The sequence below is a fragment of the Entelurus aequoreus genome, linkage group LG13 (assembly GCF_033978785.1).
Source record: "Entelurus aequoreus isolate RoL-2023_Sb linkage group LG13, RoL_Eaeq_v1.1, whole genome shotgun sequence".
NCBI classification, from domain to species: Eukaryota; Metazoa; Chordata; class Actinopteri; order Syngnathiformes; family Syngnathidae; genus Entelurus; species Entelurus aequoreus.
In genome coordinates this window covers 45,441,524-45,458,901 of record NC_084743.1, presented here as the reverse complement: position 1 = coordinate 45,458,901, position 17,378 = coordinate 45,441,524, and the positions used below count along the sequence as shown (strand labels likewise).

The following is a 17,378-nucleotide window of genomic DNA, read 5'->3' as shown; positions in this document are numbered from 1 at the left end:
AGAGTGAAGGACTAGAAAGCAGTGCAAGACATATCTTTTTTCGCTCTGACCGTAACTTAGGTACAAGCTGGCTCATTGGATTCCACACGCTCTCCTTTTTCTATTGTGGATCACGGATTTGTATTTTAAACCACCTCGGATACTATATCCTCTTGAAAATGAGAGTCGAGAACGCGAAATGGACATTCCCAGTGACTTTTATCTCCACGACAATACATCGACGAAACACTTTAGCTACGGAGCTAACGTGATAGCATCGTGCTTAACTGCATATAGAAACTAAATAAATAAATCCCTGACTGGAAGGATAGAAAGAAGATCAACAATACTGTTAAACCATGGACATGTAAATACACGGTTAATGCTTTCCAGCCTGGCGAAGGTTAACAATGCTGTTGCTAACGACGCCATTGAAGCTAACTTAGCAACCGGACCTCACAGAGCTATGCTAAAAACATTAGCTATCCACCTACACCAGCCAGCCCTCATCTGCTCATCAACACCCGTGCTCACCTGCGTTCCAGCGATCGACGGTGCGACGAAGGACTTCACCCGATCATAGATGCGGTCGGCGAGACGGAGGAAGTTAAGGTGAGTTCGCCGGCTAGCGCATCTGCTATCCATCTCTGTCATCCTGGCTGTGTTGCTGTAGTCCGCCGCTAATACACCGATCCCACCCACAACTTTCTTCTTTGCAGTCTCCATTGTTCATTAAACAAATTGCAAAAGATTCACCAACACAGATGTCCAGAATACTGTGGAATTTTGAAATGAAAACAGAGCTTTTTTGTATTGTACTCAATGGGGTACCAATACCGTATCAACCGTTTACGTCACGCGCATACGTCATCATATCTAGACGTTTTCAACCGGAAGTGTGGCGGGAAATTTAAAATTGCACTTTATAAGTTAACCCGGCCGTATTGGCATGTGTTGCAATGTTAAGATTTCATCATTGATATATAAACTATCAGACTGCGTGGTCGGTAGTAGTGGGTTTCAGTAGGCCTTTAATACCGTGATAATATTGTACCGTGAGATTTTGATACCGTTACATCTCTACAAATTAGAATGCAAAAAAAAAGGAAAAAAAAAAGAAAGTGTGTTGTTGTCTCTCATTAGGATTGTGAACGATATGCAAAATCCAGAAAAGTGTAGTTCCCCATTCAGGCCAATATTTCAATACAACATCATGTTCTGAATTACTGAGATGAGTCCTCTAACACCAGAAGGAAAGTTAAAAGAACTGTACTAAGACACCAGGACAAGGAAACGCCAGCTAATTATTAACAGTCCAACCCAGTGTCTCCATGCTGAGTCACTCCACTGACCTACTGGAGCGAACAACATAAGTAACCCTGCCCAGGTTAAAAGCCAGTCATGTCTCGCAAAAGAGGGAGTGGTATCAACTATCTTGTACAATGGAACTCCTGTCCAAAGTTGAAACAGTCAAACAGAAGGATACAATGTAACAATACAAATACAAGGTAACAAGTAATACAAGGTAACAAAGCATCAGTGTTGATGACATCTACTTAAGTCTCACAGTGCTGCTACCGCTCTGACTTAAGATCCCAAAGAAAACAGCTGTGCTTCCCAAACAAACTTATTTCCTCCACATCAGGGCTTGCTCAGTCGTAGCCCTGGGCTTGCTCCCCAACAATTTGCCAGCCACACAGTGACCAAGAAGGTGAAATCAATGTCACTTTATATTTACAGCAATGTAGGGCAGCAACGATTAATCGATTTGGAAAAAAGCTCTGTTTAATATTCTGTTGCTTGTGTAACTTAAAAAAAATTATAAAATCTGCACTGCCCGAAAGTTTGCGCATTACTGCGCACACGAGAGTGGTGGAGTGTAGAGATCTGGGTGGTGGCAAACAAAACACCACAACGTGAGCTTAAGCAGTCAGTGAGACTTAAGTCTCTCACAGAAGTTGCTGCTCCTTTTAAATGTTGTGTTTCAACTTCTATGCTAATGTTAGTCATATTTCTTTATTTTGTTCTTCTGGGCTGCACTTCAAGTTGTGTAAAGGGGGAGAGGCACAACACTGATTGAACTCTAATTACATCGTGACGAGCCTGACTTTTGCAAAGGTGGACACTAGGGATAATCGCGCACATACACATTCACACGACACGCACACATATAGTAGGGCTGGGCAATATGGCAGAAAACTATATCACGATTCACAATATACGTTTTTTATATTGATCGATATCGAAAATTATTGATACTTTTTATGACTTATTTAAGTCTGCCAGTAAATACAGTAAGTTAATTTCCAACTTACCAAACGTGCTATTTGTCAGTGGAGAGGGTGTCTATTAGCCAGGTAGGATGAGCGCGGCTAAGGTGATAAAATAATTAAATTAGATTTGAAGGTAGTAGCATATTTGAGACACCAGATGGCAGTAGTGTATAAGCTATTGAACACTACACAGTAGTTTGGGAAGTCAGGATGTTGCCCCACGGTCTGCATTAAAACCGAAAAAACAAAAGACAAGTTTGTGTTATTGAGTTGCTGTATCAAGATATTACAGTTTCTCTTCTCACTCCATGCAGAGAATCCACACAGAGACAGAAAGATGGCGCAACCTAACTTGGTAGTTGATACAGTTACGTGTCCCTCCCATTGCTCAGTGACACTTCCTGTTTCCTGGGTTCCCAAAGCACAAGTGTTCCGTTTAGAAAATGTTGACTTTGATTGCACAAAATCCTTGAAATTGCCACAAATGCGCCATGACTGACACCTACTACAGTTGAAGCCATGTTTACTTACGTAAACACTGCAGCACATGTAACATCATGTCTATTGTCGACCAAATTTATATCATTTATATGGTATATCGTGCAACCCTAAACCCTACACATAATTTAGTTTTAAATGTCCACACACCAACACTATGTTTTGTGTCATGGCAATGACCCAATGTTTCCACTACCGAGCCTGGATAGCAATGTGTTGATACAGAGTTTGACACTGGAACAGATCATTTAGATTTCCAGCATTTAAAATGGGATCATTTAAAAAACAAACTAATGTCCTAGAAAAAAGATTGTGGTTTACTGTAGAAGCTTCATTGTATTTATACCAATTTGCATCTTATAAGATCACAGTACCGTGCAGAAGGCTTTCTGAAACTTCTCAAACCTGAACTTTATTTAAGTCATGAGTGTCAAACGCATTTCATCTCAAGGGCCACATGAAGGGAAGTCTATTCCCGGGTGGCACAGACTTGTAAAATCATGACATGATAACTTAAAAATAAAGACAACTTCAGATTGTTTTCTTTGTTTAAAAATAGAGCAAGCACATTCTGGCAACGTACAAATCATAGTTTTGTTTTTTTTACATTGACATGTTGCTGTTAATAGTTTTCTATCTTCATTTGTCGTTATTTATACTTTTGGAAAGATAATGTTCATCAGTCAAATAAGTAGAATTGAGTCTGGCAAGGTTTTAAAATGCTCCCATTGTTGTTATTTTTTAATCTATTAGAAGATGAAATAGTAATATTAAAATCAAACTACAAAATGTTGTTAATGTAATTTACTGATTTTCCTCATCTGATGTACAAACAGCATGTGGTTTATTCTGTACATGTGTAGCGTGATATACAACAAAACTTGTGAATTTGGACTTATTTCATTAATCATACATAAAGTTTAACAGGGGATACATATTAATTCAGCATATTTATGTGCGCCCGGAAAATGAGTCCCCATTACCAACTACATCTTTGAGAATCAAGGCAGGAATTTAACAATCCACATGTTGTATCCTATCACTAATAACAGGCATGTGAGCACCTTTTGAGAAAAAAAAGAGGAAGACTGACAAAAAAATTAACATTTCTATTAGCATGAAGTGCTGCCATGCAAACCCTGAAAGAACATTTAGAAAATCAAGACTACATTTCCTGCAATTGGGTGCATTTCTACACTACGGTATATTTTACCTTTACAATTATTCTCATCAACAAACCTTTTTTGACAGTATTTTTGACACTTACATGTCCCATGTAATGTAAAACTGATTTTGTGTTTTTTTAGTAGATAAATTACCAACATTATCATAAAAAATGTAATGTAAAATTCTATAACAAGCATGCAAAGAGCTCAGAAAACGTTTACCATTTGGCAACTCTATCGTGTATCCACACTTCCTCGGGTAATATACTTCCAATGTTGTGACCTCTGTTTACAATCAAGTTATGTCGAAAATATACCTTCTCGCTGGCTACTAATAAATACTCTAGAACTACAACTGGTTCAGAACTAACAGTGTTCGGATTGTTATCATCCAAATATGATTAGCAACGAAGTAGACAGCAGTCAACGTTTTCGCTCAGACAGCGAACACAGGCAACAACAAGTAAGCTAGCTAGATGATGCTAACTAGCAAGTTTGTTTCGGTGTTCCTAATCGTATCCCTGTCCTGCAATTCAGTGTGGCGTTTAGACAAGAGGAACAGCGAGTACCTGCGGCTGAGGCAAACGCCCAACAAATTTTTTTTTACATCATATTTTTTTCATATTTCTTTAAAAAACATAGAAGTGATATTTTGAAGCGATAATTAATATCTAAAAATGCGGATTTTCCATGTTTTCGTGGACATTTCAGATGCCTGTAATAAGCAGCACAACTACGTAGTGTACAAACACGGAAGTGTAGCCTCTATCTTAGTAAGGGACATAGCTCTGCCACTCTTGCTGCAGGGGATACAAAGAATTGCTATGGCGACACGTACTGGACACATTTAGAAGGCAGTTTTTTTCATTCAAAAATGTTAGCTCATTTCTATACTAAGCAAACAAGTGGGCCGAATAAAACCTGTTTGCGGCCCTGATCAGGCCCGCAGGCCTTACGTTTAACACCCGGATCTAAGTGGTATAGAAAACCAAATGAGTTGATCTACAGAAAAAAAAAATAATTTGAAAGAACACACATTCATTATTACCTCTAAAGCCAGGGCCGTCTTGTCATAGGCATTGGGCACCCTCTTCTGTATGGCCCTGGCATAGACAGGTCCGTTCTGGAGGTTTGGGAGTGGGGTAGGCTGGGCATACTGGCTGGGATCTCCTAGTAGCGGTGCTGCAGAGCCGTCAGAGTTCCCCAACATTCCCACTCCTCCTGGTGGGCCCGCAGGTCCACAGGATGCAACCACCGCATTAGGAGATGCGGGTCGGTACTTCTCCACGTACGGAACTGGGATCATCCCTCCTCTGCCCTCTGAGTTCTGAGCATTCCACCACTGCTCTTCTGGCTTCTCGAGAACACGGAGAACATCACCCTTCCGAAATGGAAGATCCTCTTCGTCGTTGCCAGGAAAATCGAAAAGCGCTCGTACGTACTCATCTTCCAGACGGGGTGGAATGGCTCCACCAGGGCCGACACTGATAAAGGAGGTGTGTTTGGACTTGTTGATGGGTTCTATTAGGGTGGTGGTATCCAAGTAGTGGATTTTGTAGAACTCCAGCAGAGCAGAGAGTGCGTCAAACTCTTGGTCGCCGATACGGAACCTCAGATGGGCCTGACTTGCTGAATGGGGGATAATAAAAATATGATTGTTATTGTTCCATACAAACAAACCAGTCCTAAACATCTAAAGTGGCATGTGGGCCCATTTCATAACATCATGGGGAAACATGTTGTTGTATTTTTGTCAACATAACATGGATTAAGTTCAAAAGCCAATCATAAAGTGTTTTTATACGCTAAATGATTAATGTCTCCTAGGTGTGGGCAACACCTGAACATTTTGGCGGTGGTATGATACCAAATAAATACAAGGCCGATATCCCAAATACTGATATTTAAATTATTGAATTACTTTGGGACCCTTGTAATGGTACATGCCGCTGCCTTTTTTGCAGATACTGTGGGCTTGATTCTGGGCCAAACTCAGATAAAATGGAATGGTTGCATCCAGAAGGGCATCCGATGTAAGAAATCAAACATGTGATTGACTCACTGTGGCAACACCTGACAGGAAAAGCCAAAAAACTTAATATTTGTTGTTCTGTTGCTTACAATGAAACACATGACAATACAACATAGGACAATGTAACTATATCAACAAAATATTACACGGTTCCCTTTGATTACCGTACATACAATTGCCCGAATGCAGCTGAGATAGGCTGCAGCACCCCCCGCTACCCCGAGAGGGACAAGCGGTAGAAAATGGATGGATGTTTAAACACAAAAAAGTAGATCTAAACAAATGGCTCTCGTTTAAATCCTTTGGCTTTTTGTCCCCAAAGCCCTCCTGTGTCCATCAGTCTCTATGAGTTAGTAAACACAGTGATTGTACGCTCAGCTTTTTCACTAGTAGTATAAATGCAACTAAATGAAAAAAATTAGTAGCTCAGAATTTTTTTTGTAGCACAGAACATTTTTTGTAGCAATATGAAATGTCTTAAATATCACAATTTCATTGTTAACACTCAAACAAGGTACACACTCATAAATATAAACACAATGCCATCATAAGGCGTACTCAATTAAACATAGAAAACATCCCTAAACTGTGCTAGCACAGTTGCTAACACGAGTGTAGTTTTGGGCCAGGGTTTCCCATTAATTGAATGTGGCGGACCCCCACGGAATTTTTATTTATTTTTTATTTCCGCCACACCTTGAAAATTAGTTGTTTTTTTACTTGAAAACAAATTAAGGTAATATAATATATTGTAGACCCCAGAAGAAATCACACAACGTCTGGCGCTATTTATAACTTTTGTTACCAATCCTATGATTACAAATGGCAAAATTCCAACACGTTTTACCTCCCGTGTACACACTTTCTTCTCCGTGAGTCTGCAATTCCCCGCCGGACACACAACAACACTTCCTCATTTTCCACCAATTGCCTTTCAGGCACAGACGTGTTTGCAAACATGGGAAAATTGACATTAAATCCCAACAACACAAATATTAAACATTACCACTAGCAGGTCATTACAGTATGAATGGATGTATATATACCGTATATATGGCTGGGCGATATATCGAATATACTCGATATATCGCGGGTTTGTCTCTGTGCGATATAGAAAATGACTATATCGTGAGTATTCGAGTATACGTTCTCACGCAGTTGCTTTTAGCTGCGGGAATTACACTACAGGCGTTTCTCACTCTCTCTTGTCTCTCCTTCTTACAGAGACCTAAAACAAGCGCACCTTCTTACATACGTCACATACTGTCGCACGTGCAACGTCATACGCTCTCGCGGAGCACAGAGGTAGCGGAATGGGTAACATTAGCTGTGGTGCTAGCAGAGAGGTGCGAGTGGTAATACGAGAGAGAGAAGGTGCCAATCTGGTAACAAATGAAGGAAGAAGAATTAATTCCTAAATAAAAACAGCACGGGGTCCATCGTCTGGCGGTGGTTTGGCTTCAAGCGGGAAGATGTCGAACAGACAACCATAATATGTCAAGTATGCGGCAAAAGCGTTGCTACAAAAAGTAGCAGCACTACTAATTTGTAGCATGACTTGAAAAGTCATCCGCTAGAGAATGAAGAGTGCTTGAAACTCCGCATGTCAACATCTCCAACAAAATGCACCAACCCAATTGATCCTGGCGTCTTCCATTTCTAGATCAACACCGTATGACAAAAATAGTCAACAACAGAAGGAGATAACGTCTGCAGTAACCTACCACATAGCGAAGGACATACACTATTTGAATTCCTATTATGCAGCAAAATTTTATTTGACAGTTATTGAAATATCTTGTGTGACATCATGCACAAAAGTGCACTTTATTAGCTTTAAACTATTGTAGTGGCGTTCTGTACAAAAAGTGCACTTTAATTTAGTGTTGTTTTGATATGTCATCTTAGTGACATCATGCACAAAAGTGCAAAAATAGCTTGCACTTTCTGTTTTGAAATTTAAATATATATTTATATATATATTATAATTTATATATATATATATATATATCCTATTTGCGCATAATCAACAGGCGATGTACCGAAAACTCGACCACCGAAAAAAGACTTAGATTACCGAAAACAGTGCTGCCGAACCCAGATGTAAACAAAACGCACGACATTATCTGGAGCGTTGTCAGCATGTCTGTGATGTGGACGTAACCAGATATGCCCATGGACAGCGATCTACAAAATATATTTGTTTAATACTAAGAGGACAGTGTTAAGAGAAAGTTCAACTGGAGCCACGCGAAGCAAGTCTGACGTCATGCCCGCGGAGCAGCTAATAGGGAACGTGAGCTGGGTTGAGACCGTCGTAAGACCAATTAGTTTTACCCCACTAATGACGTGTTGTTGCAATAGTACAGTCTCTAAACAGAAGTACAGTCTCTAAACATGACTACATTCTATAATAACACCAGAAGAAGATGCTAGATTTGTTGCTAGTTGTTTTTTAATTTTAAAAAAAATCATTCGAAGTCTGTAAATACTTGAAAAAAATCTTAAAGTACATTGTACAAAAAAGAGCAACAATTGAAAATATGGCAAAACGAAAAAAAAATGTTAAGTCTAAAAAATAAAAGATTTGTTTTAGATGTATGTAGACATTTTTGAGCCTTTTAAAGAAAATCATATCATCCTAGCAAATTATGCAAATTACTTGATTATGTCATAGTGACCATGCCCCCCCACCACAGATATCTTGGCAGTTTAGAAGAAACCCTGACAAAAATATATATATATATATATATATATATATATATATATATATATATATATATATATATATATATATATATATATATATATATATATATATATATATATATATATATATATACACAGTTGCAAGAAAAAGTATGTGAACCCTTTGGGATTACTTGGATTTCTGCATAAATTGGTCATAAAATGTGTTTTGATATTCATCGAAGCCACAACAATAGACAAACACAGTCTGATTAAGCTAATACCGCACAAAAAATTCTAGATTTTCATCTTTTTATTGAACACAACATGTAAACATTAACAGTGTAGGGTGGGAAAAGTATGTGAACCCCTAGGCTAATGACTTCTCCAAGAGCTGATTGAAGCCAGGACTCAGACAACATGGAGTATAATCAATGTGATGAGATCATGTGTTGGTTAAAGCTGCCCTGTCCTATAAAAAACACACACCTGTGATAAGTGTGCTGTTCTCAAGAAGCATTGCCTAATGTGAACCATGTCTTGCACAAAACAGCTCACAGAAGATCTACGATCAAGAATTGTTAACTTGCATAAAGCTGGAAAGGGTTACAAAAGTAGCCCTCAAAGCCTTGATGTCCATGTGTCCACAGTAAGAAACTGTCTACAAATGGAGAAAGTTCAGCATTGTTGCTACTCTCCTGAGGCGTGGTCGACCTGTAAAGATGACTGTGAGAGCACAGCGCAGAATGCTCAGTGAGGTGAAGAAGAATCCTAAAGTGTCAGCTAACGACTTACAGAAATCACTGGCACATGCTGACATTATTGTTGACGAATCTACAATACGTAAAACATTGGACAAGAATGGAGTTCATGGGAGGACACCACGAAAGAAGCCACTGCTGTCCAAAAAAAACATTGCTGCACGTTTGAAGTTCGCAAAAGAGCACCTGAATGTTCCACACCACTACTGGCAAAATATTCTGTGGACAGATGGAACCAAAATTGAATTGTTTGGAAGGAACACACAACGCTATGTGTGGAGGAAGAAAGGCACAGCACACCAGCATCAAAACCTCATCCCAACTGTGAAATATGATGGAGGTGGCATTATGGTTTGGGACTGTCCGCCAACAGAGGATAGGTAATGCAACAGGACAACGCTCCCAATCATAGAAGTAAAACAGCAACATAACCCTTTCCTGACCTCAACCCGATTGAGATGCTGTGGCATGACCTCAAGAGAGCGATTCACACCAGACATCCCAAGAATATTGCTGCACTGAAACAGTTTTGTGAAGAGAAATGGTCAAAAATTCCTCCTGACTGTTGTGCAGGTCTGATCTGCAACTACAGAAAACGTTTGGTTGAGGTTATTGCTGCCAAAGGAGGGTCAACCAGTTATTAAATTCAAGGGTTCACATACTTTTTCCACCCTGCACTGTGAATGTTTACAGGGTGTGTTAAATTTTTTGTCCGGTGTTACTTTAAGCAGTGTTTGTCTATTGTGGTGACTTTGATGAAGAGCTGTTTCAAAAAACAAAATGTTTAAAAATAAACCATTTCGTTAAAGCAAATTAATTGTGCAGTCATAGTATTAAAAACTTAAACAATTATATGTCTTCAGTCTACTTATTACTGACGAAAAATTATACCTTTCTACGATTAATTTTGAGTTAACTAAGGACAAAATGTGATTAATCGTGATTAAATATTTTAATTGTTTGACAGCCCTAATATATACACATACATTTATATGTACAGTGTTGGCGCTAGAAATTTTCAAAATGGGGTCCCAGGGACCCCTTGAAGTCATAAAAATGGGGTGCCACTTTTTTGTAACCGTTTTGAAAACAAATGATAAATGTAAGCATTATCCTGTTATATCTCACATTCTAAATTGTTTTGGAAAAAGATTGTCATAAACATTACTTAATTCATAAAAAAATAATACAAAAGAAAATAATTATTTATGCATATGTAAATGTATAAATTATAAACATTCATTCACTTTCTTCTTTCCTTCATGGATCTAAACTTTACCGCTGCCACCCCAAAATCAAAGTTCTCTGGCTGACGAGGATCACTGACATCTCATCTCTGCATATTATATATCTTTATGGGCATTACATATATCAAAATCAAGTACCTACTGTGCTGTTTACTTGTTGAAATACCCTTTTTAGAGCAAACATCTACCCAAACGACCACTTTCTTGCTGCCAAAATTTGATTTGAAGTGTATTTCAACAAGTAAACAGTACAGTAGACACCTGATTTCGATATATGTAATGCTCACAAGAGTATTCTAGTAAAATATGCAGTTAAGATGAGTCAGTATCAAAATATTACTTTAAATCAATTTTTGGCAGCAGCTAGGTGGTCGTGTGGGTAGATTTTAGCTCTAATAAGCGTATTTCAACAAGTAAACAATACAGTAGGTACTTGATTTTGATATATGTAATGCTCATAAGAGTATTCTAGTAAAATATGCGTGTGTAAATATGTGATGTGTGTACGTTGAATCACTTTTTGTCAGGCAATATTACATTTAATGAAAATGTTACATAAATTAATACATTCAAACACTTTATAAATATTTATTATGTGCACGAAGAAATAACAGTTACAATTGTATGTATCTTCCAAACAAGAAAGAGGTCTTATCACGTCATCATTGGACTAACAACAGTCCTTTAAATCTCATTAATACCACAGAAAAGGCAAACTGTTATTTTCCGGACACGATAAAGGCCTAAATAATGTCAAACACGTAGCGTTACAATAACCACAAAGATAATGTGTTTGTCTCACACGTAGTAATCCGCTGTGGATTTTTGAAGTCAAGCAATGCAGGTTTAGCGAGCAGTGCGCGCTCCCGCAAAGGAAATCAATTGCTGGCAGGCAATCACATTTTGGCACAACACCGGCAAATATAAACAAAACAAAACACAAGTGATAATCGATAAAAAAACAAGCAAACCGCAGTTTTGACCCGGCAGGGTCGGTAAAAAAATAAATCTGCGTCTTCCGGAAATGCGCGTCCTTTCTGAGTTCCATACGTAAAAAGACACAAAAAGTACGTTAACGCCAACATTGTATGTATGTGTATATATATATATGTGTGTAAATGTGTGTGTGTGTGTGTATATATATATATATATATATATATATATATATATATATATATATATATATATATATATACACACACACACACACGTGTATATTAATTGTGTATGTACATATAAATAAATGATAAATGGGTTATACTTGTATAGCGCTTTTCTACCTTCAAGGTACTCAAAGCGCTTTGACAGTATTTCCACATTCACCCATTCACACACACATTCACACACTGATGGAGGGAGCTGCCATGCAAGGCGCTACCAGCACCCATCAGGAGCAAGGGTGAAGTGTCTTGCCCAAGGACACAACGGACGTGACTAGGATGGTAGAAGGTGGGGTGTGTGTATATACCGGTAGGTGTATATAATATACACACACATAAATATATATACACAAACAATATATATATATACACATACACACATACGTATATATATATACACACATAAATGTGTATATTAATTTGTGTATATATATATATATATATATATATATATATATATATATACATATATACACATTTATTTACATATACACACACACATATACATAATATATATGTATCTGAGTATATACATGTATAATTATATATATATATATATATATATATATATATATATATATACACACCTGAGGATATGCCCGTGTACATATGTGTACGTGTGTATGTGTATATATATATATATATATATATATATATATATATATATATATATATATATATATATATATATATATATATATATATATATATATATATATATATTAGGGGTGGGCAAATTAATGCGTTAATTTCGAGTTAACGCATCAATCTATTAACGCCGACAATTTTTTTATCGCGCATTTGCGTGTGTTGTTTACATGCTTTTATTTTGTTAACGCTTATTGCTGTTTCCTGCGGAAAAGGAAGGAGAACGCGGAAGAAAACAAAACAAGCATGGAGAAGAAGGGTAACTCAAAAGAACTTTTACAGGGTCATTTTCATTATAAAGTACTTCCAGGTGGCGGGTTTGACAGAAGCAAAGTGGTTTGTAGCCACTGCCAAGCTGAATTTTCTTATCACAGGAGTACTTCCAGTCTAAAATATCACCTTAACGCGAAGCACACTGTTGATGCGAGCAAACCATTCAACAAAGCAGAAAGTGGAGCCAGGCTTCGGCAGACTACGTTAAATGCAGCATGCGGGAGAAGTATAGATAAACGAGAGCAAGAGAAGCTAACAAATGCCATAGCGAAGTGGATAGTTACAGACTGTAGGCCCATTAGTGTTGTGGAAGACGCTGGCCTGAGAAACATTGTGTGAATCGCAACAAGTGACAGCACGGATGAGCCGCCATCAAGACGCACCAAGAATACACGACTTGTATGAAAAGGAGAGGACTGTAAAAGTGACAACTTTACAACCTGCAGCTGTAGTTGCTCTCAGTGGGGACTACTGGGCATCAATCGGTAAGCATAATTACCTCGGAGTTACAGTGAATTATATTGATGAAAGGTGGGTGCTGCATTCACATGTTCTGTCTATATTGAAAACAGAGGAGAGGCATTATGGAAAGGAAAATGTTTCTGCTGTTACCTCAGAAATTGCCTGTTCGGATGTTATGATTGTGGCTCAGGGATTTGAATGTAGATTATATTTATTTTCCATAACAAACAGGATAACTAAAATACCCTGGCAGTGGCAATAAACTTGAATGTTTGTATTGACATTTTTTGAGTTGATTTTCATAAAATATGCTATTTAACTGCTACTGTTTAACAAGTACTGATTTAAATTGTGTTTGCACAACAAATGTTTTGGCGCTTTTAATCATATGGGAGAATATTCCAATAAAGGTGCACTACACACTACTTTTGAATTCATTATTGGGTTTTGCGTACACAATGCAGTTAATCGTGATTAATCAGAGAAATAGTGCGATTAACTATGATTACAATTTTTAATCGTTGCCCAGCCCTAATATATATACAGGTAAAAGCCAGTAAATTAGAATATTTTGAAAAACTTGATTTATTTCAGTAATTGCATACAAAAGGTGTAACTTGTACATTATATTTATTCATTGCACACAGACTGATGCATTCAAATGTTTATTTCATTTAATTTTGATGATTTGAAGTGGCAACAAATGAAAATCCAAAATTCCGTGTGTCACAAAATTAGAATATTACTTAAGGCTAATACAAAAAAGGGATTTTTAGAAATGTTGGCCAACTGAAAAGTATGAAAATGAAAAATATGAGCATGTACAATACTCAATACTTGGTTGGAGCTCCTTTTGCCTCAATTACTGCGTTAATGCGGCGTGGCATGGAGTCCATGAGTTTCTGGCACTGCTCAGGTGTTATGAGAGCCCAGGTTGCTCTGATAGTGGCCTTCAACTCTTCTGCGTTTTTGGCTCTGGCATTCTGCATCTTCCTTTTCACAATACCCCACAGATTTTCTATGGGGCTAAGGTCAGGGGAGTTGGCGGGCCAATTTAGAACAGAAATACCATGGTCCGTAAACCAGGCACGGGTAGATTTTGCGCTGTGTGCAGGCGCCAAGTCCTGTTGGAACTTGAAATCTCCATCTCCATAGAGCAGGTCAGCAGCAGGAAGCATGAAGTGCTCTAAAACTTGCTGGTAGACGGCTGCGTTGACCCTGGATCTCAGAAAACAGAGTGGACCGACACCAGCAGATGACATGGCACCCCAAACCATCACTGATGGTGGAAACTTTACACTAGACTTCAGGCAACGTGGATCCTGTGCCTCTCCTGTCTTCCTCCAGACTCTGGGACCTCGATTTCCAAAGGAAATGCAAAATTTGCTTTCGTTTCCACCATCAGTGATGGTTTGGGGTGCCATGTCATCTGCTGGTGTCGGTCCACTCTTTTTCCTGAGATCCAGGGTCAACGCAGCCGTCTACCAGCAAGTTTTAGAGCACTTCATGCTTCCTGCTGCTAACCTGCTCTATATGGAGATGGAGATTTCAAGTTCCAACAGGACTTGGCGCCTGCACACAGCGCAAAATCTACCCGTGCCTGGTTTACGGACCATGGTATTTCTGTTCTAAATTGGCCCGCCAACTCCCCTGACCTTAGCCCCATAGAAAATCTGTGGGGTATTGTGAAAAGGAAGATGCAGAATGCCAGAGCCAAAAACGCAGAAGAGTTGAAGGCCACTATCAGAGCAACCTTGGCTCTCATAACACCTGAGCAGTGCCAGAAACTCATGGACTCCATGCCACGCCGCATTAACGCAGTAATTGAGGCAAAAGGAGCTCCAACCAAGTATTGAGTATTGTACATGCTCATATTTTTCATTTTCATACTTTTCAGTTGGCCAACATTTCTAAAAATCCCTTTTTTGTATTAGCCTTAAGTAATATTCTAATTTTGTGACACACGGAATTTTGGATTTTCATTTGTTGCCACTTCAAATCATCAAAATTAAATGAAATAAACATTTGAATGCATCAGTCTGTGTGCAATGAATAAATATAATGTACAAGTTACACCTTTTGAATGCAATTACTGAAATAAATCAAGTTTTTCAAAATATTCTAATTTACTGGCTTTTACCTGTATACACGCACACAATACTGACACTATCCTCGGTGTTGACACCTGGATCGCACCGCCCCCGCCCCCTAACGTCCTATTCTCCACAGTGGAAGGATGTTGTGTGCATCGCCACTGGTGCAAGTCATGCAAGCGGGCCTTCTCTCCATGCATTAACAGAAGAAACATGAAAACGTTGTCTTACTTGGACCGGACTGTCGGTTATTGCTGATGCTATTGATGATATAATGCGAGACCTTGGAGTTCTCCGACACTGAGAGCACGTAGTCGCCGGGGCTGGTGAAGGAGTTCCGCACCAGGAACACGCCGTGTCGCTGCCCCTGCAACAGAGACACAGCCTCCTGTCGACCCAGCCGATTCCAGTACCAGCTGTCGCGGTCCTCCGCGTCAAAATTGCCGGCCATGATAAGCACTCCGAAGCCGAGGCGTCACCGGGCCTTTCCTGTGCTCCCTCCCGTGATCCACCCGCCGAGCCTTCAACTCATACAAAACTTTAGCGCCGAGAGCACGTTTAGGAAACAGACGACATCCGCAGATGGTCGTTTGGGCATCAAAACTCACTGACACACAACCTCAAAATAAAAATAAAACGATTCCTGTTAGGTTAAATAAGAGAATTCGGCGCTACCAATAGATGAAGTACAAGTTTAAGGGTCAAAATTCCACATATGCTACAACGGCCGACGTCAACTAAGTTCAAAAACTGAAATGGCGGATACGGGAAAACAAAAAAAAGACAGTGTAACCGGATGTGACGAAGAATCAGTTCAGTCTGCTGCATCAGTGGCAAGTTAGCGTCAACCACACCGGAAAACACAACATAAAACTTCCGTTTGCAGCTACATTATAAAACGTGTATGTTGCATACATTTAATTTATTGAAAGGGTTTCGATGTCGAATGGAATATATCAACGTTGTTTTCCCATGTGATGATTATCAAAGGTTTTAAAAGAATATTATAAGCTTTTAATTTGTCGGCATTTCCTTGGCAGGGTATTTGTGTTAAAACAGTGAACCAGTAGCATAATCGGTAATACAAACAGTAAAGTAGCAAGCTGCAATTCAACAATGATACCCCTAGATGCCCGTCCAGCACAGAATAGAACATTACTGATGTTGTACTGTAAATAAAAAAAAATATATTTTTAAAAAGTTTTTTTACTTAGATTTTAAAGGTTTACAATACAACGAGTGAAACATTTAGAGCTAATAAAAAAGCACATTCAGTATCTCATGACATGTAAACATAAATCTAAAAGTTTAATATTTTAAACTACTGGTTGCACTTGTCTTTTTTGAACAATTAATACATGTTTTACTTGTTTATACGGAGTTTTCAAAAGGTACTCAGAGACACTTACACGCAATGAAAAGAAAACATGAGCACAATAACAAAAGCACAGAGTTTTGATAAAACAACACAAGTAAACAACTGTAAAATTAACTGCCAAAACTTCCTGAGCTCTTAATTAGTCGCTTAGTCGGTATTGCGCTCATCAAATGATTTTTGCACCATATTCTAATGCAGGGGTCGGCAACCCAAAATGTTGAAAAAGCCACATTGGACCAAAAATTAAAAAAATTAAAAAATCTGTGTGGAGCCTCCAACAAATAAAAGCCTTGCATTAGGGGTTATAATGAAGGCAACACATGACGTAAGTGTCTACAGCAGGGGTGTCCAAAGTGCGGCCCGGGGGCCATTTGCGGCCCAGAGCTCGGTTTTTATTGACCCGCGATACATTCTATAGACAAACTAAACAGGTCCCAAATTAGAACAAAAAATGATGAAAAATTAAACGGGACCAAATCTCCCAAAAATGGGACCTGAAAACAAAAATGGCCGACAACCTGACCGTTTTACTGTATAAGGCCTTTGAGGATTTCCGTGTGTCCGGTCATGATGAAATAGTGTACAAATTTCTTGTGAGACATGATATGTTTCTGAGTGTACTAAAGCTCTCAAAAGCATTTCAGTTGACAGTATAATAGCAATATTAGTAAATACAAGCTCACTTTCGTGAACAGTTAACATAAAAACAAATACAATTAT

General features: G+C 38.6%; 1 protein-coding gene across 3 annotated transcripts in view; it reads right to left on the bottom strand.

The window, feature by feature from the left end:
- The window catches only part of crk (v-crk avian sarcoma virus CT10 oncogene homolog), a 28,146-nt gene extending 12,072 nt beyond the window's left edge, over positions 1-16,074 (bottom strand). For all 3 annotated transcript variants that reach the window (XR_009828353.1, XR_009828352.1, XM_062067922.1), the window contains exons 1-2: positions 15,512-16,074; positions 4,965-5,545 (exon numbers count right to left, since the gene is read on the bottom strand). Coding sequence is in view for 1 of the 3 variants with exons in the window: in XM_062067922.1 (XP_061923906.1) it covers positions 4,965-5,545; positions 15,512-15,731 (801 nt within the window). In the remaining 2 variants the exon portion in view is untranslated. The remainder of the gene's footprint in view (positions 1-4,964; positions 5,546-15,511) is intronic.
- Between the last annotated feature and the right edge of the window lie 1,304 nt (positions 16,075-17,378).